Source organism: Podarcis filfolensis, assembly GCF_964270895.1.
Source record: "Podarcis filfolensis genome assembly, chromosome: 4".
Classification (NCBI taxonomy): domain Eukaryota; kingdom Metazoa; phylum Chordata; class Lepidosauria; order Squamata; family Lacertidae; genus Podarcis; species Podarcis filfolensis.
The window spans coordinates 52,229,775-52,254,413 of NC_139607.1; the positions used below are offsets into that span (position 1 = coordinate 52,229,775).

The following is a 24,639-nucleotide window of genomic DNA, read 5'->3' on the forward strand; positions in this document are numbered from 1 at the left end:
ACTTTCCCCTGTAGGACCCACAGCTTGAGAAATTCTATTCAAGGGACAGAATATCATAGGACAGTGATCCCAAAATGGGCATTTTCTGCTATTGTTCCCATGCTGTGAAATACCTCTCTTCTGCCATATATGAAGCAACTACTGTCAGTAGCTTCAGACAACTTCTAAAATGTATTTTTGTTCAGGCTTTCCTAACCCATACAATTGGGCACTGTTTGTTTGAATTCCCTGAATTCCTGTTTTTATACAGTTTCATTCTATCATTCTACTTTGTATCTTTGTTTCAGTGTAAAGGTTTGTTGTTTTTATGTTGTACACCGCTTGGATATTGATTGGTTGGTTGAATTTATATTCTGCCCTATACCTGGAGGTCTTAGGGCAGCTCACAGAGCAAAACCAGAACACAAAACCTCAGAATATATAATCAAAATAAAAACAACAACCCAGTAACACCCCCACACTTTATTCAACATAAAGCTGTTTATAAATATTTTTAAATAAATTAAATTTAAATAGATATAAGATTTGGTAGAAAAGAAAAAGTCATGCAATGATGGCCTCAGAAATTTATGGCATCTACAATCATGTAGCCTCCCTCAAGCCCTTTTAACAGGAGGAGGAGATCTCAGAGCCCAGGCAGCTCTCTATAGGATTACAGACCTTCAGAATAATTAGGCATGGAAAAAGAGAGCACAATCTTAAGCAGAAATTGCTCACACTTCTAATTAAAATTGTGCAGATCACCTCTCTGTTATATCCTGTCTCAATGCTGTTGTGTACTTGTTTAAGCTATGTTTGAGGAATTTGCACTAAAAGCAAGGTAATACAATGCGTTCCCTGGGTTTATTCAATAAGTATTACATATCCAGTAGGCTGGCTGTTGCAAAGGGCTCCTGCCTCAGAAACATATTTTGTATATCTGGAAGACCTCAAGAGATTAAAGTGATTCTATGTGGAGCAGAAATTGAAACTGAGACCCTGGTATCAATGAAGGAAAGAAAGCCAATATATGTGTACAACTGGTCACTTGTGGGGCAGATGGAGTGGAGGTGAGTTTCTTTGCACTGTGCCTCAAGCCTCAAACTAATCCTTTTCCTGAAGCTGAGATACACCACAGAAAACCTCACCGCATTATGCCTTGGGGATTTCTGCAGATTGTGGGTTTTTGTTTTTGTTTTGCAGACTGCATGCTGTTTTAATTGTAGGAGTGGCAGAGGTGCTTCTGTATTACAGGCCCATAGTGGTTTTGAAGGAAAACAAGCATTTGAACTCACCGTTCGGCACGTCTAGTATCCAGTTGCCACAATTTGGTTTAAACTGCAGAAGCACCAGGAGTGGGACGTAGGACTGAGCCAAAGGATAAGATAATAATAATAATAAATTTTTATTTATACCCCGCCCTTCCCAGTTCAAAAAACTGGGCTCAGGGCAGCTAACAACAAATTTAAAACACTTAATTGTAAAAGCAGCATAAAATACAGTATAAAAACATGAATAACAATAAAATGGAATATGGAAAGGGAAGAAAGGTACATGAAAGTGGCTGTACTACCATCAACAGCAGAGCCAGTCCTAATGTTAGGTAGAGTGAATAATTGCCTCAGGTGATAGATGCTGGCAGGCAGCAGTGGTGGCTTTCTGGCTGTAGCTCCTGAGCCATCTAGCATTGACTTGTGTTGGTGGACAGAGCAGTATATATCACACAGCTTGGCCTAGGGCAGGCTTCCTTAACCGCAGCCCTCCACATGTATTGAGACTACAATTCCCATCATCCCTGACCACTGGTCCTGTTAGCTAGGGATCATGGGAGTTGTAGGCCAAAAACATCTGGAGGGCCGAGATTGAGTAAGCCTGGCCTAGAGCGCTAAACTAGCCTGCTGGTTCAGGTACCATGGAGGACACTATCTTGTCATCAGTCAGTGATTAAATAAGATTCAACTGCCTGTCCAGTCTACATTTATATGTCAAAGGGGGAGGGTGTGTCACCTTGTCCACCTCAGGCAGCAAAAAATCATGTGCCAGCCCTGATCAAAGACAGCTGTAGATCCAGAAGTTGATACGTCTCTTCATGCTGTTACTAGGAACCCTACGCTAGTTTTTGCAAATCTTTAGCTTAATATATTTTTTAGGATTGGACTCTAGATCACAAGTACTGCATCCATTACATAGGACTGTTTTAATAATAATGTTATTGGTTTCATACAGATTTATCCCCCTTGTTTACTCCTAAAGTAAATTATTATTTGCTCCTCTCTTGACCAATAATGGAAGATGCTACCAAATCCCATACAACTTTACCAGAAAGTAAATCCTGTTGAATTCAATGGTATTTATTTCCTGATACTGTGTGCATAGGATTGTAGCCATGCAGCATGTTTATCCAAACATAAGCTCTACTGAGTTCCAAGATACTTATTCTGTAGTACGAATGGGGCAGAAAATCATTTTGGTTCATGGTTAAAGGCGAACACCCCTAATTCACACTTTCTAAAACAATATACAAAACTGAAATGCACCTATTCTGTGAACCTCTGAATTTTGCAAGGCAGAAACACATATATTAGGGGGAATTGCTTTACAAAATTGTGCATATCAGGTAAAAATGCATTAAAATAGCTACTAGAAGAAATTCACACTAAAATGCTAATGCCTTTACATAAGGACTTTTAAAATAAATTTGCAAACTGATGTGGAAATGGGAATAACTAAACTGAAGACTAGGAAAATGAGAAACCAGGAGGAACTGAAAATGACAGGTTTGTCCACTCCTAGTCTCTTCTAAGTGTCCTAGGTGTATATACCTAGGTGTATCCTAATCCCATTTAAAAGGGAGAAAGCTCCATTGAATTTAGTGGAACTGACTTCTGAGTAAACATACAGAATTGTACTGTTAAAAAGTATAAAAGTAGACTACTACTTCATATCTAACCTACAGTCAAGTTGCATGTTCATACACTAGCATTGTCAAGATCTAATTACTTGAGTTCATGGTCCAGCTAATGACCCCAGCTAATAGGGTCATATTCTCTAGAGTAACTGTGGGGAAATTATTCTTTAGCATCAGTGGACCTTTGACCAGATGCATTGGACAATGAACTTTTTAAAAAAAGTGTGCCATAATACGATCACAGTTTGTAGAACTGAATTTTGTACTAGACTGCAATTTGGTCAATCCTATTGGAGTAGGAGGGCATCTGCATAAACACGCATAGGATTGCACTGTTAATCATTTAACTCACCTTTTTTTTTGTAGAAGTTCACTAAGAATCAACGTTTCTTTGCACATACCATAGTGCATTGGCAACTGATGTTGCAATTCCAAATGAGACGCATTTGAACATGGATATATGTAACAAGCATGGAAACATTTAGCTCACAATTTTAATCAGATAGACTTGGAAATAAGCTCAGAAATCAATGAGGTGTGTCGCAATGTAAATCTGTTTCAGTTTAAAGTGACAATCTTTTGAAAGCAAATATTGCTGATGGCTTTGTTTTTTTAAAAAAAAATTGCTCAACAATTCTCACATTCTTTATTTATGTATAATGCAAATAACTGTGATAGATATGGAGAGAAGCTGCAGGAGGCATGCTAAAAGCATTCAAGGATGGGCTTGCTTCATCCACAGATGACAAAATCAACCCAACTGTTGCTTGACACATACCATAGTTATTCCTTGACAGATGACTGAGCTGAAAAACACTAAAATGTCACACATAGCATATATATTCATTTATCTACTTTGCTGGGCCCCAGGCTGGGCAGAGGCAATGCCTGTCACATCTCTTTTCATTTAAGTTTGCCATTTGTTGTCCTTAGTTGCCCTTCTACTAATCTTATTTACTTCGAGAATGTGTTGGTGGCTTCTGTATTTTAAGGAAAACCTCAATGTGGCGCCAAGAATTCATTAAAAGTGGACCCAAAACAGAACATTAAAAGCCAAGCCATTCCAGCCCCCAACAACAAACAAGCCTGGCAACAGCATGAAGAAATCTCATCAAAATCAGGAACTCAAACTCAGCCAATGCGATATTTCCAAAGGCTTTCCTAAATAAAAATGTGTTGAAATGGCAGCTGAGCAAAAGAAGCTCAAAAGTAATGAAATCCATAGGTTGGCAGTGAGAAACAAGAAAGCCCCTTGAGGGAACACGGAGAAAGGCCTTTTCTTGATGGGTTGACACCCCCTTTTTCAACCAGGTGACCTCCAGGTGTTTTGGCCTGCAAAATTTTCTTCCTTTGTCAGAAAATTATGAAAATCTTTTTTTAAAATCAACAAAAAACAAGAGCAAAAATCTCATTAAATAAAAGTAGCAATCAGCAAATATCTATGTTTCCATCTCTATCAGCAGTACAGAAATTAAAACAAAGTCAAAATACAATCAGTGTCCCAGAGCAGATACATTTTTACCTAGTAGTAAATCAACAATTATGGTTCCATGGCTAAGAATGCCCCATCTTCCATAATTGTCCAGATTTACTAAAGATTGGAAACTCCTTAAGAAATGAATAAAATATTTGTTTATAGAAAGTGGAATTGTTGGGTGTTATATTGGAGGGGCTATTTTGAATAATTTTCTATCCATAGCTGGCAGAATAAAAAATGGAAGTTCTCTTTTCCTTCCTTCCTTCCTTCCTTCCTTCCTTCCTTCCTTCCTTCCTTTCTTTCTTCTTTCCTCTTTCCTCTTTTTTTCTTTTTTCTTTTCTTTTAGTCTGTGTTTTTATTTAGATTAGTTTTTTGTCTTTGATAATATTTGATATTATGCTTTGTATATTTTCTTCAAACTTTAATAAAATTCAGGGAGGGGGAGAAGGCCCCATCTCTCGTGTTCTCAATTGGTCAAGGGACATAAAGCAGGATTTCTGAAGTAGCCCAGAGTTCACAACAGAGAATGTGGGGTAGAAATCATTCCTCAAGGTAACCAGTTCCTGGGCCATTTAGGGGTTTAAAAGTAAAAATCAGCACCTTGAATTGGGTCCATAAATGAATAGGAACTGATTAAGATGGTTCAAAACTGGACATTTATGCTTTGTCCTGCTGGCTTTAGTCGATACCGTAACAGAAGCATGAAGAATAAATGGAAGTTGGTAGATACTTTTCAAGGGCAGGCTGATGTAGACAGTAGTCCAGTAGTGACAGTATTGCACACTGGAAGTTATCAAAGCATATATAACCATGACATGAAATACAGCATATGTGTCTGCCACTCAGTGGGTACACTAAATAATTTGGGTGTACCTAAAGCTTAGAGAAGAGAACATTGAGAAGGAGGGGAACTAGCAATTGGAAAGTGGCTTGTTGTTATTAAGAGATGAATTAAGACTGAGTTTTTAATGCCCTGCCCACCAGGCTCCTGTAGCCAGCATATTGGCAGCAGCTGCTCCTCCTGCCACTGTTGAATCAGAATGAGGGAAGCCAACAAGCAAAAATTCCTTAAAGTTCAGTTTGCCAGACACTACAGTTGTGACTACCAGGGACTTTCCAAGAGGAATGAGGACTACCATCTCCAGTATTAAACATCCTTTCATGGAAATAAGTCATATTAACGTCTGTGGAATCTACTTCAGTGTAAGCAGGCCTGGGAGTGGAGTTAGTTGGAGAGCTAAACATTACAGAATTAAAATCAAGGATCTCCCTATCAATCAGAGACAGCAAAAAGATTGTGATGTTAACTACTTTCCAATGGTGTGCTTTTTTCTGTGAGGAAATTATCAATTCACAATAGAAACAAGGAAACAAAAAATGGCGGAGTTAAAGTTGCCAGCCTTCATATCATGTTTGCAGGCATATTTGTAACACAGAGTTGGTCTACCAACGGGCCTGGTGCTTGAAGTCAGCGCCCCATAGAGTACACCCATAGATATCTTGCCATCTTCCATTCTGTCAACATGACCAAGGCAGTGTAGATGTCACTGAGACAGACTACAGTTGTGGTGGCCACCTTTGTTCTTGCAGAGGGTCACACTGCTGGAGTCAGGCATGGATGTCCCTCCCTCCCTCAATGGGCTGAAGAACACCATCAACTCTCAGACATATGGGAAAGCCCCATGACAGGAAGGAATCCCAACAGAAATGCTGGAACCCGGCCTCAACTCCTCCCTCATGACGCACCTCCACGACCTTCTCTTGCAGTGTTGGGAAACGGGATCTGTGCCGCAAGCTCAGCAGTGACAAGCATTTATAGCATGATGTGATAACCAGAGTAATGGAATTATAATTGGGGGGCACCCAGTTGCACACCTACAGGCACCCGGTTGGCCATTGTGAGAGCAGAATGTGGGACAACGTGGCTTTTGGGCTGATCCAGGAGGACTCTTTTATGTTATCTCAGACTGAAGGAAAAAACAAAATGGGAAATTGCAAAAAAGAGTCTAATTTCAAAACCCTGTACCTGGCTGTTGTGGACCCTTCCTCACCTCTCCCTCTCCCTCTGCCCCAACCCAACCCAACCCAACCTCTCCATCTACCATTGCAGCTACAGTCTATCACCCACTCATATTCTCCAGCTACTGGAATTCAGAGGTAGTATCCAGTCATCAGAATTAATAGCCACTGATAGCTTTATCCTCTATGCTGTCAGGGGATAAGGCAAGCAATTCTTCCTATTCCTTCCCTTATTAAAAAAAAGTGTCCTAAAATTGTCACCATGTCTCTTCTCTCTTCCATCTTCATATCTGTAGCTTGGTTCCTTAATTTAGTTTTGCCTCATATACAACTTACCATCTACTCTCTTGATCATTCTCACGGCCCCATGAAATTCACTTTTCTGGATGTCATTTTCAGCAGAAAGTTAAAAAGCAAGAAGCATCCTGCTGGATCACTCCTATTTGAACTGGTTCATTGCTTCTTTTATAACCAAATGCTTGGCAAATGCTTAATGGTTTAAAATATTCCTGTGTGTTAGGCCTTTAAAAATTACTACAGGTGTGAGGAAAATCCTCAGGATTTCACATTTGAAGTAGAGAAAGGCTGCAGTGAAGTGTACGGATCAGTGACTAAGGTGCTTAATAGCTGGCCTAACAATCACATCTTTGTTCTTAAGTGGTTCTTTTCTTTCTTTAGAATTTACCATTGGCACATGGTGAGGCATAAACTATTCTCTTTTTCTGCTCTATGGGAAGGAAAGATACATTTGGAATATCAAGTTCTAAGTTCAGTACCTTGTGCCGAATAATTTCCAAACAAGAAGGTAACTCAAATTTTGAAGGGTTCAACTACAAAAAAGTTCTACCCCAATAAAAATAACAAGATAATGACAATTATTAATTTTTATTATTCATCTAGCACTTTAGTTTTCTTTTTTTTTTTTAAAATAATATTTATTAAAATTTTTCAACAATACAAAAAATATCACTTTACGGGACTCCCCCCTTCCCCCACCCCTACCATATTCCCCTTTCATATTGTTGGCCAAACAAGTTCCCCATTCAAATTGAAACTTAATTTGTTTTACAGTAAAAAAAAGAAAAAAAAAAAAAAAAACCCAGTGTTCTTTCCCCAAGACCCACCCCATGTCATTCCACAATTTCCATTTTTTAATAAAAGAAGCACCCCAGATAATAGAAACAGAAAAGGTAGAGAATAAAAAAATATAATGAATAATAGACCAATTCAGCAAAAAATAACCAAGTTGGCAAGCCTTTGGAGTTTTAGTTCTCCCCCCCCTGTCCCCGGTTTAATTTCCCCCTGACCATCAACCCCTGGTGTCTGCCTGGAATTCTTAAGACCATAAATCACAACTTTTCCCCAGCTCCTTGCTGGCTTTTTCTTTTTTTAAAATTAAAAATAAATTTTTTTGAAAATCAAAATTATTATTATTATCATTATTTTTCAAAACTTTAACTTCAGTCTTTAATAAAACTGTAATAAAACTCCCTCCATTGTTCTTTCCAGGTTGTAGTCTGATTTCCCTTTGTTCCGCTGCTAAAACGTTGTAGTTCGAAAGTTTGGTAAGTCTGCAGGGATGGTTGTTATTCAGGGGCAAAACCTTACGTTCAGTCCCTTCCTTTCTTCAATAGAAAAATCTATTGTCTCCTTTAAAAAAACAAAAAAGAAAACACCCTGAAGACGAGATGTTATTTCCGTTTTGCAGCTTTCCCAGAAGATAACCAGTCCTGTAAAGTTCCATTGGTGTTTTTCCACTTTCCCAATCCTTGTAATGTCCCGAAACTCCTCAAGGGGGATTGTTGTATCTTTGTTTCCTCTAATCCAAAAGTCAATTTGTTATCCATATTCGCCATTTTGTATCCAAATTTTAACAAGTTGTAGCAAATTGTATCAAATTTAACCAGCCAAGTTCTCATAATAAAATCCACTCCGCTTTTCGACTTTGACAGCTATTTTGACAGCTGTCAAGATCTCCGACTCCTTTCACCAGGCTCTCTCTTCAGTCACCCCGGTTCCCAGGGGGGGGGGTTGCGTTTCCCTTCTCCAGTTCCTCCTCCAGCACAGTTCTTGTAGTTCCCCATCGTGAAATTTTGGATTTTTATCAGCAATGCAAGCCTTTTTGGGTCTTGGTTTCCCCGTCCTTGTTTTGGAAAGTTTACAATAGGGAGGGGACTGACTTCCTTTTTGGATCCCCCCCGCTCGTATCCAATTCGAAAAAAAAAATTTTTTTTTTCCTCCTTTTGGACCCGATTTCCAAATTTACTCACGGGTTGTTGTTGAAAAGTCCGAATTTTCAATGGAAGAAGTCAGCGCTCTCCGCCGAATGGCATGCGGCTTCGCTCAGCAGGGGAAGCAGAGAACTCAAGGCACCACGCTTCTCCCCGGCACCCGATCCGTAGCCTTTAAAAAGGCTCCTTCACGAGTCGGGAGGGCGCTAACGGTGCAAGCCGAGTCTCCATGTCCACGGCCTCCGTGGCCGTGGTTTCTAAGGGTCCCCGCATCGCCGGTGCGGTAGAACCCAGCCCCTGCCGAGCAGACTCCCTCCGGAGCTCGGAGGGAGTCCGCCATTCGGCGATGGCGCCAACCCGGAAGTCCCATCTAGCACTTTAGTTTTCAAAGAGCTCAGTAATCCTTACCCGTTAAAGTTTATGCCAGTCTTTAATTCATTCATAAGATCCCTGACATTTTCTGGCTGTCCTAAAGGGGTAACAGTTGAGCTAATCCATTTTATCCTCTTTTGACTTATTATTGCCTTTAAAAAAATCCAGTTGCCCACCTGCTGAACTTTTTGAAAAGTGATTCCAATGTTAGATGATGCCATATACACCCTCTTTCAGCAGCAGACTAATGCCAGGGTTTGAATTACTATTGAATAAGCAGCAATGAAATATCTATGAAAATAATCAGTAGTTCCAGCAACCACAAGCAAAAACAAGGCAGAGTTGTCCTTAATCAGCAAAGCCCATTTGTAGAACAAGGACTGTGAGTCAGGCTCAGCCTCTTTCTGTGTCTCTGTCTCTCTGCATACTGTTTCTTTGCTGAATCTAGGGGAAGGCAGGTGGTGTGGGAAGAGCATTGCTCAAAATGCTTTTTTTTTTAGTTGACATCACTGAAATCATGTGATTGTCAAGAGCCAATTGAAAGAGGCTGTGGAAAGAGGAACGGTTAAATTTGTAATATTGGTTGTGTGAAACACTTCTTTGGGCCTCATAAACAACCACAGAACCACAAGTTGGGTACAGAGGCAGTCACACAAGAGCGGGTCCGGGATATTGGTCAGCAGGCAGGGCGAATCATTTTGACTGCAAACCACAAGAGTTTCATAGAGTGGTAAGCATCATGAAACCACAAGTGATCCGCTATTTCTCTGTCTCTCTCTCCCTCTCTCTTTTACAAAACAGTTCAGTGGTTGTGTGAGAGAAAAAGACTCTTATGACTGAATTTATTTTACTTTGCAGATACAAACATGCAAAGTGCAATGGCAGAGGAGTTTGTTATAATGACCACTCTTGATTTTTTACTTCCCAAGGTAAAAGAAATAACATATCGCCCCCTTTTAAAAAAGAAAATAAGTTTTTAAAAGAGGAAACCATGACTTCAAACAGCTTCTTTGAGTCATTTCCTTCTTACCAGCAGTGCTTCGTGCGAGGTAAGTGCCACTCAATCTTTTAAATATACTTTTTGACTCATCCATGTTCAGGAAAATGCATGTTTGCACTTTTCAAGAAGCTCTTAGGAGCACATGTTTTTCCATGATTATTTTCTCTGATTCTAATAAAGTCTGAAATGTAAATGCATTACCAGCTTGATTCTGTTGAGCAATTGTACTGAGCACTCATTTCAGTTGTTCAAGTCACCAGTATGTAATCAACAGTGCTCTGTTTTGTGAATGTGACTGTTACAAATCATACAAATTGCATGCAACAAGCAGAAGCACAAACCACCAAAGGAGAGTTTAGCTGTGCTGGTGGAGTCAGTGCTTTGGAACGGCACTTATTTAAATAGCCAATAGCACACTGTATGCATCACAGACTAATATGAATAAGGAACAAAGTTGAGCTGTTGCTCCATTTATGTACCAGTCCAAATAATGGAAGAAGCCTAGGGCTACAATTCGCATATGCATTTTTATCTAGGAATAAATCCCATTAAAATTAGTGGGGCTTACATCTGAATGAGCATGAATAATATCAGTTTGTTGGAATCACTCATTTAAGACATTTTAAAAATAGAAAAGGAACTTAACTTTCCACTGTGTTAAAAGTCACTGCACAGTGAGTACAATGAAGCAAATTTGATGCATTTCTTGTTTATTGCATGGAAAGCTGTGTTGCTTTCTGTATTTAGATATCATTTGTTGCAGATGCTTTCAAAACCATCCAGAGGTGCAGAATAATAAAGCAACCTGTGGAACAATGTCCTATACAAATACTGACTGAAGTTTTCTGCTAGCTCTACTATCCTCAAAACAGATGTTTTGATTGTGATAAATCCTTATTAGTAAGCAAGTTAACTTGTGAAAGAAATAGGCTGTCAGGAAGTTTCCTCAGTAGCATTCCGAGATAAGAGTGATACAATATGATAAGAATGTTATTCTTATTCTAGCAGTACTCCTGACAAAAAATGCCTGTTATAATAAATGCAATTTTATAAATTGAATTCTTAGCTATTTCATGCTGGTGGTGGTTGGCATGGTTGTTTATGCGTGTGTGTTTGTGTGAGAGAGAGAGTGCACACAAGCGTTGCAAACTCCTTGGCCGCCTCAGGAGTGTCAAAATGAGTCACCAGTTATTTGTATTAATAAGCATGCAAAGGAATGCGGAAGGGTTGCAAGCTGCTTTGTCACAACAAGCCACTTTGCAGCATCGCTCCCTTATGGATTAGAAATGGGGTGAACATAGGGGAGAAGAATGCTATAAAAGCTTTTCTTTGACTCTGTGACTACAAAGGTTTTAAGCAACATTTTACTGGCAGGAGAGGATAGTGTAGCTCAACCAGATCATTATGAGCTGGGTGAGTCACACACCTTTTCTTTTTCTGAAACATCTTTTAGTAGCAAGGCTGGGGACTGAGAAACTGCTTAATCTTCCCCGACTCATTTCCTTTGGGTTGCTAACAAGCAAAGGAAGCAATATTCGTAGAATAACAAGGGGTCTTCCTGAGTGTAGTTGGCTTCATTTATTTTATTTTATTTTTTGCCCATCCAAATGTTTATTTGCTCTTTTATCTACAGGACAGGAAGGCTTTATTGAGGAAATTTTATTCATTTGGAATGTAATAAAGACTGAACCCTGTAGTGCTCTACTTGACATAGTAGTGTATAGTCAGCCTGTTCTTGAACTCTGACAGGAAAAGAGCCATAAATGAGTAGATAAAGTATAAACAAATTTGAAACGGCATGTATTAGGGCCTTCATTCTCCATTAGCATAAGCAGGCATAACAGTTCTTCTACAAAATTAAGTATAATCATTTTATTATATACCAGACCAGTCCTGTGTTCCAACGTAGAGAATGCATACTAAAAATAGATTCCAAGTGCAAAATTGGCTGGAAATCTGCCTTGTGTGAGAACCAGTGCTATTTTTCTAGAAAAAGAGGTGTCAGAACTCAACCATGAACACCTCCCTTGTTCTCTTGGTACCCACCTGAGAGGTGACAGAACTGAGTTCCAGTGAGTCACGGCTAAAAACAAAAACCCTGGTGAGAACCATTAAAATTGTGAAGAGCTCAAACATTTTCCCTCCTCTACCACTCAGATTTCATTCAGTTGATCTTGGTCCTATTGGGGTATAGTTCCCATAAAAGTGGGAAATATTCTGTGCCCCTTACTTTCATTAGTTCATATTTTTACATCTTGCAGCATCATTTGTGATCTTCTCATCTATTTGCTGTACTGTCTGATAAGCACATGTATTGGGCATGTGCTTTGCTTAGTAAATTTCCTGTATGCTTTCTGTTTTTATTTTCCCCTCTGAACATAAGTACAAGTGATTCCCTAATAGCTGCAGAATTAGCCTTCACTCTCAGCAGTAGTTTAGACTGAGTGGTAGCCAAGATGGTTGCTAAATGATCTTTGGAATTAGCAGCATAGAATGCACATCAACCACAAGTGATTTCTGATCTTACAAATAGATATGAGAGGAAAGCACATTGGCTGCCGATGGCACAGAGACTGCAAAAAGCATTGCAGGGATCATGCTGGGCTAGAATTTCATGCATGATACCCTAGTTTTTTTGCTTACAGGGTTTTTTTATGTGAGATTATTAAAATGAAAGCCTGAAGCATCAAATCCACCCCACCATCTTATGATGATGCCCCCACATTCTGAGTCTGTGGACTAGGCCTTAGTTCCAGAACAGGACCTGTTTTGAGCAATTAAATCAGACATTTTGTTTTGTTTTGCCTATATTTTAGGATGCGAGCTTAATTGCAATAGATAGCTTCAGTAAGTAGTAAATGTATTCATTATTTTCACTGATTAATAGAAATAAATGGGGTTTAAATTTGAGAGACTTCAAGACTTGTCCAAAAGTGGTGTGTGTGTATGTCTGCTTCCTCCTTTTACTGAGTTTCAGACAATTTCAAAAGACCTGACTTGACAAATACCTAGGCTTTGATGCAAGAAAAATAATCATTCCCTCAGTCAAATTGTTCTCACCGCCATTTCTCAGTAGTGTTTATACACACTAGTCATTAGAAATGTCCAAAATAGTTTGGTTATTTTTCCCGCCAAAATTTATTACACTTTCTCTCTCTCTCAACTAAAATTATGGCCTAAAGGGTGGAAAAAACAAGTTGTTTTCTGCCATAGATTTCACTTTATCAGCCCATGCAGTCCTCTAGGACGGAAATCCATCATTCTTTTTCAGTGCGATAGTCTGTGAAAATTTGGACAAAAAGAGAGGAGTGGGGAAGCAAACACTGGTCCCACCCTCTGTGAAAACTGACAGGATCACAAAGCTTGTCATATTAATTGAATGTGGTACACCACAAAGGATATGACCCTTTTTCTATCACACCACACCAGGTCCTCCCTTACACTACTAGGTAAAGAAACAAAAAATCTATTTAATATTTCTTTTTGGGAGACCTAGGCTTGTCCAAAAATCACACATTCATTTGTGTACTAAGAAAATTATGAATTATTCCGCTTTCTAAATGCTTTTCACTAACAAGTGTATGGCAATGGGATTAAAAAAACTACAACCTTTAATACCCCAAAGAAGGAAAAAACACTACTGTAATAATCTAAAGGTGAGGAAAACCACCATACTACTTTTAATGGTTTTATATTGCTGTGTACCTGATATTTTGTAACAGAGTGGTACATACTTTTATAAATGAATGAATGAATGAATGAATAAAAATTAGCTATCCTGTGTCAAATATGAATTTATTGCCACAAACTTCCTGAACTCTTGGAGACAGCAAACAGAGCAAACCTATGCCTGTCTAGTCAAAAGTAAGTCCCACTGACTTGGGCTTCATCCCAGGTGCATTGGCATAGAATTGTAGCCTTAATGTTTGAGCACCGCTTTCTCCTTCTGAATGCCACAGCTGTTAGGGTCATGTCAAGAGATACAAACCGGGGGGGGGGGGGGTCAAATGCTTTTAAAATCCCATTGCTTATGTGTCTTCTGTCAGTAGGATTGTAAAATGATTAGTGTTGGTTGAATTGTGCCCATGTTATCTATGACCAGGTGTAAAGAGGAGTTAGATTCTAGGGTATGGTCTTTAGGACTCAGTACTGCTACTTTGATGTATCTAAGCAGAGTCATATCTGCCTTAAAATGAGAAGGTTGCTCAAGAACTCTATGTAGGCTGCTTTGAGAAAGGTGTAATATTGATATAATAAACATAAACAAATAACAACAACAACAATAAATAAGATGATGATGATGATCAATATAATAAAGTGCAGCGTGGGTAAGCAAGCAACAGGCAGCATTTGCTATGAGAAGAAGCAAGACTCAAAAATGTCCTCTCCAAGACTACAGCAGTGTTATCCACTGACTTGGATAAAGGGACACACATTTGTGGTTCAGTTCCTGACAAAGGTTAGGTATGAGGTGTTGAACTCAGAGGCCAGGGACTGGTCTGGATCAAGAAATGGATCTACTCTAAACATTCCATCAGGGAAGCACCCAAAAACTTAAAGAATACCACTGAACTTCATTATAGCTTAACAAAGCTATCTGCTATACGTCTGGCAGAGTCGGTGAGAACAGGCAGGGATAGGAAGTGGACTGTTGCAATTTCCTGCTGAAAGATACAGGCACTTGTATCACCAGCAATTCACATTGTGCAACACTTGCCGTCTAATTAATAACCTGTGGATTAAAATACATGAACAACATGGCCAGAGGTACTTGTAGGCTTCTGGATTTAGTTTGAGGACCATGCAAGTCTGCGTTACTCCCAGCTACCTCTATCTACTATCTGAAATGAAAAAATGGCTATATTATTTTTTTGGACAGAAGTAGAAAAAAAATTGCAGGCATCATTGCACTTCCAGAATGAATAAAGCTTGCCACATCACAGGTATATTGGTCTACCGGCTTTTTACCAGCAACTTAAAAATGTGGGGTTTTTTTTAAAGAAAATTTCTATAAAATTATAAGCTGCAATGGGGTTTTTTTCTTTTCTTTTCAAGTAAAATCATTCCCCCTGTTTACTATCAGTCACAGCATACCTCTGCCTCCCTCCACCACCACCACCACTCTGGCAACTCTCTTTTCTCCCATCACTGGATTATGGTATTGTAAATTTAGAGACATTACTCTCACCAACCCCTGAGTAGGTTTGAAAGGAGTTGTTTATTTCAGCGCTCTCTCTCTCTCTCTCTCTCTCTCTCTCTCTCTCTCCTTAAATCTGGTTCTCCACATTTCTGTAGCAACTTGCAAATTTTCCTTTAAAAAATCCTCATGAAAATGCTTCAGCATTTAACTGCAAATCTCTCTTAATAAACACATTATTATAAGCAGTTTTCCTTGGGGTGGATAATTGAGGTCAGGGACTTGAAACATGCTTCAAGGGGGAAAACTAGGTTCAAAGAACACACTGAATGACAATAATAGAATTATCATAGATTTAAAAAATAATTTAAGATATTTGATATTTCATCTGAAAACATACAATCCTGTAGTAACAAATGATAATTCTGAACATGTGGGATATAATGAGGCTTTTCTTGTTATGCACACCTAACTCATTTGTATAGATTAATTCCTTCAAATGTGACTCACTCAATAACTTCTCCAAGTATGCAGAATCCAGCCCACTCATAGGAACATTTGTCTCTAGAATATTTAGTCAGCATTGGTGTTACATGTCCTCCAAAATCCCTAAGGGCACATTATTGAAAAGCCTTCAAAATATCCTTATGGATGGCAGCTGATTAAATTAATATATTACTATCCACAGTGCGTATCCTAAGCATCTTAATCTAAGCAAGTACAGGCAGACTCTTGATGACCTGGAAACATAAGGCTAAAATAACAATATTGACAGGTGTCTGTCTAGACTTCCTTTCAATTCTCCATTAATGTGGAGCTACGGTTCAGCTCTTCCTACATTAGAAACTTTCTTCGCGTATCCAGCTTAAAATGTATGTTGAGTAATATGGCAGAAAGATGGTATATAAATGCAGGAGGCAAATTCTGTTGAAACTGGATGAAATTATCTCTTGCCCTCTTGTTGTTCTCTGGCCCGATGCTGTAACACCCACACTGCCAACGCTACCCAAATAATCTTTTGTTTTTTAATGTTGCTGGAATGCTTTGTGAGCAGCTGCAACACACAAACTCCCACACAGCATCTGGATATCTAAAACACATTCATGCATTATCTCAGCCCCATCCCATGATGTGCAGAAAAACTGTCATCCTTACTTAAAGAGTATTGGAATGAATCATAGAAACTTAGTGACCCATCCAAGGTCACATGGGAAGTTTGTTATGGAACAGGGTGGGGGAAAACATTTCTGGCCAGCAGGCTGGATCTTTTATCTTCCCAGCCCTTGACAGGCCAAATTTGATAGGTGGGTGGGGACTCCAACAAGTCAGTCACTTGACAGCACTGTGATTATCAGGAGATGTTTTGCTTTAATGCCCTAATTGTCAGGACTTCAGAGCTCAGTGTGGCCTATTGGAAAGCCTTTTGGAAAACCCACTTAAAACTTCTGAATGTTCCTTTGAAGCCCTCACCATACCCACCCCTGACATCAAGTATGACATCAGCTGTCAGGCAGGTGAGCACAGTTTTCACCCAAATGAGGAGGTCTGCTGAGCCCTGTTTGATCCACAGGCTGGATCAAACATAGCTGCAGGTTCCCCACCACTGTTGTGGAGCAAAGGCTGAATCACAGCTCTTAGGACAACCTAACCTAAGTCAATGGACCATTGTTGTTTGTCCTATATCTTTTTCTCTAGGTTCTAAACTAGCAATAATCTAACAGATAACTTTGCGACAAGGCATGTTTATCCCTGTTTTATGGTGCTAAGCATCCAAATGAAAGAAAGGGTTACTCAGAAAAACACTAAATGATCTTGTGGAAAGGAAATTGAACTGGCGAAACTAATAAAAGGCTTGGCATGGTTGGTGTGCGGGGGGAGGGGGGAGAGAAGGCTTGCACAATGTCTGGTTTTTACACAGTCTTCTCACTGTTAGAGATGTTCCCTTTTTCATTGTGAAGGCCTGAGTGCCTCTGAAAGAGCCATTACAGGAATTACTGGAAAGAAGGGAGTAAAATATCAAAAAGAAAACAATGTGCTAGTTTGGTAAAACTAAGCATTCCAGACAAGGCCCAGAAACTAGATCAGTGTCTGAACATTGAAATGGTGGCGCATTTTCTTCCGGTGCTCAACGACGATTGTTAATTCATAATTATTTGCTCTGTGTCCTGCCACTATCAATGGAAGAAAACCGCCTCTGGGTTTGGTGTTATGCCTAAAGAGAAGGGGCTGCAGCTCAGTGGTACAACGTGGCTTCTGCATGCATAACATTCCCTTGTCTCTGGTTAAAGGAACTCCAGCCGGGAGACTCTAGAGGGTTGAGGGGGAAAACCTCAGGCACGTCCAGGCCTCTTTCTCTCTAGTCTTTGGGATTCTCCCCAGGCCCTGCCATTCACCAGCCATACTCCACACTGCCCTTGAGTGCTTTTGCCTTGCTGGAATGTGACCATTTTACTCACTTACTGTAATTGCTGGGGGAAGAGGATTCTGATTCACCATGGAACTATAGTTTACAAAACCAGCCCAGGAGTCTTTGTAATGCTAATGTTTGGGCAGGGATATATTGGCGGGCTAGAAGAGAGAGTGGTTATGTTTTCCTTCACCTGCTAATTGTCTCCTGGAAATTGCACATTTAAGCTCACTTCTCTCCAGTACAATTACAGACTCAAGATGAAATCTACAGTTAAACAAGGGAAAAATGGTATCCTGACTGCCGCTTCAGGTGAAGAACCATATAGGTCTGACCTGAGCCACTTCAGACCTGTGTACTCCCCTTCCATCCCGCCCCCCCACAAAAGTGTCTCATCCTCTCTTCCCTGTTCATCTTGCTGGTCCTTGCTGTTTCATCAGTGCTGGCCATTCAGTGCCACTACACCTAAGTTACTATTAGACCTTGTACAGGGCATCTGTGTCAAATTTGGATGGTCACCTCATGGAAACCTCTGTCTTCCCTCAGTGTGTATTATATGAGAGCCTCCAAGACCTCTGTTACAGGGGCAGAGGAAGAGGGGTGCAGTGGAGGCGATCTGCCACGGGTGTCACCACTGAGGGGGGTGACTAAATGCTGGGCGGCACTCACTGTGGGGCCTGCAGCGCACCCTAGCCACGCATCTCTCCTGGGAGAGACCTGGTGGCTCGGGCACCCGCAGGCTCCACACTGCCCCAAATGGTCCACCCACCGCCTCCCCCTCAGCTGTAGGGTGACTGAGTAGGAGGAGGCAGGCAGACTCCTTGGAGGCCCCACAGAGCGTCCTGCCCCAGCTTGCCCCACCCCGCAGGTGGCTGGCCTCACCCCCATGGGCAGCTGGCCCCGCCCCTGGGCGCAGGGCATGCGTGCCGCCCCAGGCGCCCAATCGGCTTAGTCCGCTGCTACTCAGTTACCAGCATTCCTGCCCCTGATGTGATAAGGGATTTAAAGTTGGAACTGAAGCTAAAAAACTAAAATACCAATATGTTTCCAACTAAATTTCTTTATTGCTGTGTAGAGCCTGATGTAACTGACTAGATCATTGTTATTACAAAGCAGCAGTGTGTATTTCATGCAGACATGAGAGCTAACAATAATACCTTCATATTAGATGATATCTGGGAAGGCAGAAAACACCTGCAGTTGTGAGAGGCTGACAAGTTGTCTTTTGTTAGTTTGACAGTGGTTGCCAGTTTAGCATGAAAGTGAAGCTGTGTGAAACTTGGCAGTATTGTTTCACAGAGATCTGCAAGAGCCCTTGGGTTTTTGAGAAAGAGATATTTGGTCACGGTCACACACACACACATTTACAAATTCTGTGGGTCCTTAATTACAGAGTAAATTTCATTTGTCTATCCTAGTTTTTCTCCAAATTCAAAACATTTTTCCTGGTTTCCATATATATCATAAGCCGGCTTAAGATCAGTATCCTTAGCAAACAGTTTCAGCATTTCAGCTGACCTTTCTGATAAAGAGCAAGCACCTTATCCTTTTAGTTCTTTGATGATGGCAGAATGTAAAAACATGTAGCTGCCTGAACTTTTAATTTGCTTCTTTATGGTCCTTAAAGGAGAGAGGCGCCCACCTGCTACAGCAGCTTTAAAGCTTCAAGCACATTACCACAAGGTGCCACAGATGCAAATCTTATCCCAACGACAAATGTATTGCACACTTTAAAATGTGGTCACCGTCCCGTTTTCCTTGATCACAGTTTAGATCAATTTTATGGTTCACATCTGTGGCATGCAAAGGATGCATGCCATTGTGAGATATTCCATCAATGTACTTAAAAATCAACATGCAGGCTAACTCTCAAGACTTAACCAGCAAAAGCTGTGTAGAAGTGAATTTTCTATAATTAACTGTGAAGTTGGGACTGGAAGGAAGCTTTGTTCTAAAGCAGCAATAATAGTTGGGGGAAAGGTGCAAAGCTGCTGGGTGTTTTAGAATGGATTGTAGAAGTCTCTTTTGCAACAGCATTCCCTTTAATAATGAACTCAGGTAGTGAGTGACAACAGGATTGGAGCTACTGTGAAAGGGCAGTGTCACTATGGTTTGTTCATTCCTAAATACCTATGTCAGCATTTACCTTTAGGAACCAGTGGTTAAGATTTTGAACAATGAGGAAGGAAGTCCCTGGTTCAAATATTAGTTCAACCACGAACTGACTAGGTGGCCTCTGACTAGTCACTAGTTTCACTTAACAATAATGGCTTACCTTGCAGGACTCTTGTAGTGCCTACAAAGACAATTTATGTGTCTTTAGAAACATGTGTATTCACATTTAGAACGCCAGATCAGTTTTTGGTCATGCATTTCTGTTCTCTTCAACCACAGCACAGCTAGCAATGACTTGCTTCTTTATACATCTTTATAGATAGATGGCATAACAGATGTTTAACAGACTGAAACATTCCAACATGTCTTATTGGTTCATAATATTTTGAAAACAATAATATGAGGTGTCAGTGATCCTGCTTTAGAGATATCTAGAAGTGCTCAAGTGTTGTTATTTCATTACATCATATAACATAGGTCTTCCATTCTGTAATACAGTTGGTTAGTTGGTTTGTTTTAGTGGAAAAGCACCTTTTAAAAAAATAAAAAAGTTTAATGTAATACTTTCCAAATTTGACTGTTGTCAATAATACCGTATTTGAAGTTTTGTTCTGTTTTTAATGTTCTGTTGGAAGCCACCCAGAGTGGCTGGGGAAACCCAGCCAGCTGGGCAGGGTAGAAATGATAAATTTATTATTATCAGTCCATGTGGTCTCTGAAATTTCACCTTAAGGGAGGGTTCGTTGGATTCATTTTGTTGAATTGGTTTTTTTCATTGATTTCAGGGGCATTTCTGTCTGAAGACTACTTTATAACCAAGAGGAACAAATTGGTTTATGGGTTTCACTTTACACCTGTATGAAGTAAAAGAAGGAAAATAAAAACTACACCAGCTAATTGCATTTGCTATAAAAACCTGTCCCCCCCCTTTTTCTGATGAACTGCCTCAGATCAGGTTTTCTCCCACACTCCCCCCCCCCTTTGCAAGATCTATTAAATTAAAATTCCCTTGTATAAACTGGTGATTATGTTTCAGGCCGCCTGCTGACTGGAAGCCTCCTTTGGATGCTTCTGTTATATTTGCCTCCTTCCCCCCTTTCACTCCCTGCCTCTCCCTGTTTCCGTCACTCTCCCATAACAGTTCCTTTCTTTCTGTAGGGCCCTCAACCTGCACAAAGCTGCCTCTGAGACCATGTTCACAGAGCTTTTGTGTCCTGTTGTGCTGGGGACGAGACCACAGCAGTTTGAGATCAAAAGCGTTAGTTAAACAGAAGCGGTTGGAGGTTTGTTGTGTGTGTTTCCTCCCCCTCCCCTGACTGCTTCATCTCGACTTTCAGCTTTCAGAAAAGCCCTCTCCTGCCAGCAGAATTAGCAAACGCAGCAGACCTTTGCTGCAGACTGCTGTTATGGATCAGGTGTGACAACCCCCTTCTGTGTCAGGCGGGATTAGCAAGTGTTGTACAAGTCACGGTACACAAATTTAGACACTGGAGGGCCGTCAGTTTCTGGGGTTTTCCTCTTGATGTCGTGCAAAGAAGTGTTAATCTCATCTGCTGCCTTCAGTGTTTGTTATGACGCACAGAGATCCTTGATGTGGTGTTTCTGGAAGTTTACTATGGCAAGATGGCTTGGTTTGGGCGTGCACATTTTTTAAGGTTATTTCTTTGCTGGTACTTGCATTTAGACTTATAAATGCAAGTAAACCATCGGTTTTTCTTCTACTTTCTCTTCTCTCAATACCGCACTTTGAATGCTAGGACTCGGCAGACAAGATGGGATTTGGGAGCAGGCTTTTGATCCAAGGGGAGGAAAGAGCTTGTTGTCTCTGATCATGGCTGGCAGCTGCACACTGGTGTGGTCCCATGAAACTTGGAGACCCAAGATTCAAATCCCTTCAGGACTCAAAACACAGCCTCATGTTAAAGCTGTGTGATCTGAAGCTTGTAATGTATGGATTATGATCTCAAACTTTTAGCATCTTAAAATAAGATAAGAAGCAAGCTCTCTTAAAATGAGATTATAAGGGCACATTTTGAAATGTATGACATCTTGGCCATTGGATACAATGGTTGATGCTCTTAACCTAGTTTGTTGTATTGCGTTCCCCTACCAGTACATTTATCTGATTGACTGTTACTTATTTGGCTTGCAAATAGATACTTGACCCTAAGCCTATTTTCAAGAATGTGAGATAGACTCAGCTTCTGGGAAGGTCCTCTGAACCAAACAATTGTGTGTACCTATAAGCATGAAAGATGGTGAACTCTCCTTCCTTGGAGGTTTTTAAGCAGAGCTTGGGTGGTCATTTAACGTAACAAAAGATGGGCTGTACTTGTCTTTTGTGAGTGTTAAAATGTGAGCCTGATTTATATCTTTTTGTAATAACATTATTTTTCATAACTTTATAATAAATGGTTATTTTTTAGACTCACTGTTCATGCTTATTACTTGTCATTATCAATCCATGCAAAAATACAAATTGTAATTTTGTTTGTTTGTTCCTTTTTCTCGGAAAAGTGTATGGGTAGGTTGGGGAGTGAATCATAAGCACATCCTGCTAATTATGCCCTGAACGGTGTGATCTGGGTTAACAGTAATTAGAAAGTTGTTAATATGCTAGCTAGGTGACAAGAAAAAATAACAAAGAACAGTAACTCTGGATATGTCACCTCCTTAAACTCACTTGGACAGACAGTAACCCTGAGGCATGGGCAATTACTTCAATGGGCAATTACTGGCTCATTGTGTTTTCAGCCAGCTTTGAAATCATTATTAAAAATGTAAACAATAAGGTTACTTTTGAAAAACTAAAGAGCTGGATCAGGAATAATTTAAATTCGTGAAGTAAGAGCTGAAGCTAAACAGTACAAGTGCTAATGTGCTGAATCATAATCCGAACCAGTACCAGGATCCCTGATGTACAGTAACCACTGCCTCCTTCTGCATGTTGAGCCTGGATCCATTTTTGACATTTGTTCACATCAAATGGAAAATTGTGGTAGGTAGTTATCTGGAAGGTAGATTCTGGAAGGTCATCACAGAAAGACACAGCTTCAAGGACTCAGGTGTATTAAGCCCTTACCCTTTAAAGTGGGTAACCTACTCTGGTGTTCTTGAAATCTAGACATATAAAAAGCCAGTTTCCAGGTTTTGTCATGTTCTGGTGCGACTAAGATACCAAAACCAGAATGGGGTTTAAGCAGAGGGAAGGGGCAGGGTTGTCCAGTTAGGTGCAGACTTGATTCTCATTGGCTGGGATTCCCAACCCATTGGAGAGCCAAGCTTTACTGTAAGTGAATAATCGCCTTTCCATCTTATTGGGCAGGGGGATAAAGTATTGCAACCTTGAGGGTGTTATTGCTGTGAGGACAAAAGCTGGCCTCCCATCCCTGACCTGGCGCAGCCAAGTTGTCACTGCCAGGGTCTTGCACAGGGACAGAACAAGAGAGGGAGAAAGGATGCGCTATTTGTGTTTCAGTGCAGCACATGCAAAGGCCCACTCTTGACAACTTCTTGGGTGGAGAACCAGTAGCCCTCCAGATGGTTTCTGGGCTACGCCTGCCATCATCTCTGCCCATTGGCTGTGCAGGGAGCTGGAGGGCCTGTTATAATGACAGACAGCTTGCTCCCCTGGTACTTAATGCTTGTGATTGTCTGAGGTTTTTAAAGAGTGTGACTGTTCTGTTCATCCATATTTTTAAATCTGAGGCTTTAGCATCTCTAAAAGACTGCTCAGGCAGCTTCCTTTTTTTAACAACCACCATATTTACTGGGTTTTTCTCATTGCATCTGTGCTGCATCTTCAGCTTAGGAGAAGTGTTTTTGCAATCGAGAGCAAGTAAATGGTTGCGTGTGAGGCTGAGCCGCCCTGCTTCTTTCTGTGAAGTTTTAGGGAAGGAGACACCTTAGATGCCGGCATCCTGTTCAATGAAAAACAACTGTCAGTTATAGCAGGCTCGTAAGAGTGAGAAAACCACAGCCTTCTGAGCCGAGCTGATAACAAGCCTCAGCAGCTTTTGCAGAAGTTCCGTCCCTACAAGGTACTGATGAAAATACGCTTGAGTGTCAGCGAGTCTTTCCTGTTTCAGGCTTTTTTAGCCCAGCTATTTCATGCTGCTAAGTTTGCAACACTTTTTCAGTTACGTGCTCATCTGTCATGTTCGTAGCCAGCATTTTGACTCAGCCACCGAATGTTGTTCAGGTGCCTTTTCAAATGAACTGCCTTTTCTCCCTCTGCAAGTAAATAAACTGAAGCACTTTTTCATACATGTTTTGTTTAATATTCAACAAGAAAAGTAATTCAAGCACATCTTGAAGTTCTCATCCTCTTCTTGACTTGGGATTCAGAAACCTGCCCGTTTTTTTGTTAGGAATATATGCAGTTGTCCATTTTCTGTGGTGGCCTTTAGCTCTTGCAGGGAGGGACTGTTAAGGAGTTGTGGGCTAAGGTGTGCTAAAATGCTTACATAAGGAAATCAGTATGTACTTTGAGCAGCTATTTTAGAAAGCATTGAAGGAGTTTTGCATTATTTGTTTTTCAGCTTTCGATATAGAATAATCAGTCAATTCATGCTTGTCTGCCTTCAGTGATAAAAAGTAAATTAGGTCTGCACCTTCACTCGACCTTCCTTTATTTTCACAATCCACAGTCTTTATTCCATGACAGTGGCATGGGTTTCTGTGGCAGCTTCTTCCCATGTAACTTTCAGAAGCTAAAGGCATGAAGGCAGAGTAAATCACAAGCCCTTCCAGTCTACCCTCCTTCCTGGCAGGGAGATAAATAAAATATCTACAAATCAACCTACAAATGGCTTTCAAACATCAGTGTAGCAGTGTAGGAAAACACTATGGAGAAGAGTCTTTCCATACCACTACAGATATATTCCTCTAAGGATCATCATATGCCTCAAGGAGAGGCAGGTGATGACCTGGGATATAAGGCCTTTTATGTGGTGGCTCCCTGTCTTTAGAGTATATTTCCCAGGGTGGCTTGC

At 40.5% G+C, this 24,639-nt stretch overlaps 1 protein-coding gene across 2 annotated transcripts in view; it reads left to right on the forward strand.

The window, feature by feature from the left end:
* The first annotated feature begins 9,537 nt into the window (after nt 1-9,537).
* The window catches only part of RUNX1 (RUNX family transcription factor 1), a 181,919-nt gene continuing 166,817 nt past the window's right edge, over nt 9,538-24,639 (forward strand). For both annotated transcript variants that reach the window (XM_083608847.1, XM_083608848.1), the window contains exons 1-2: nt 9,538-9,716; nt 9,916-10,035. In XM_083608847.1, the coding sequence (XP_083464973.1) occupies nt 9,978-10,035 (58 nt within the window). In that variant the 5' untranslated portion in view covers nt 9,538-9,716; nt 9,916-9,977. The remainder of the gene's footprint in view (nt 9,717-9,915; nt 10,036-24,639) is intronic.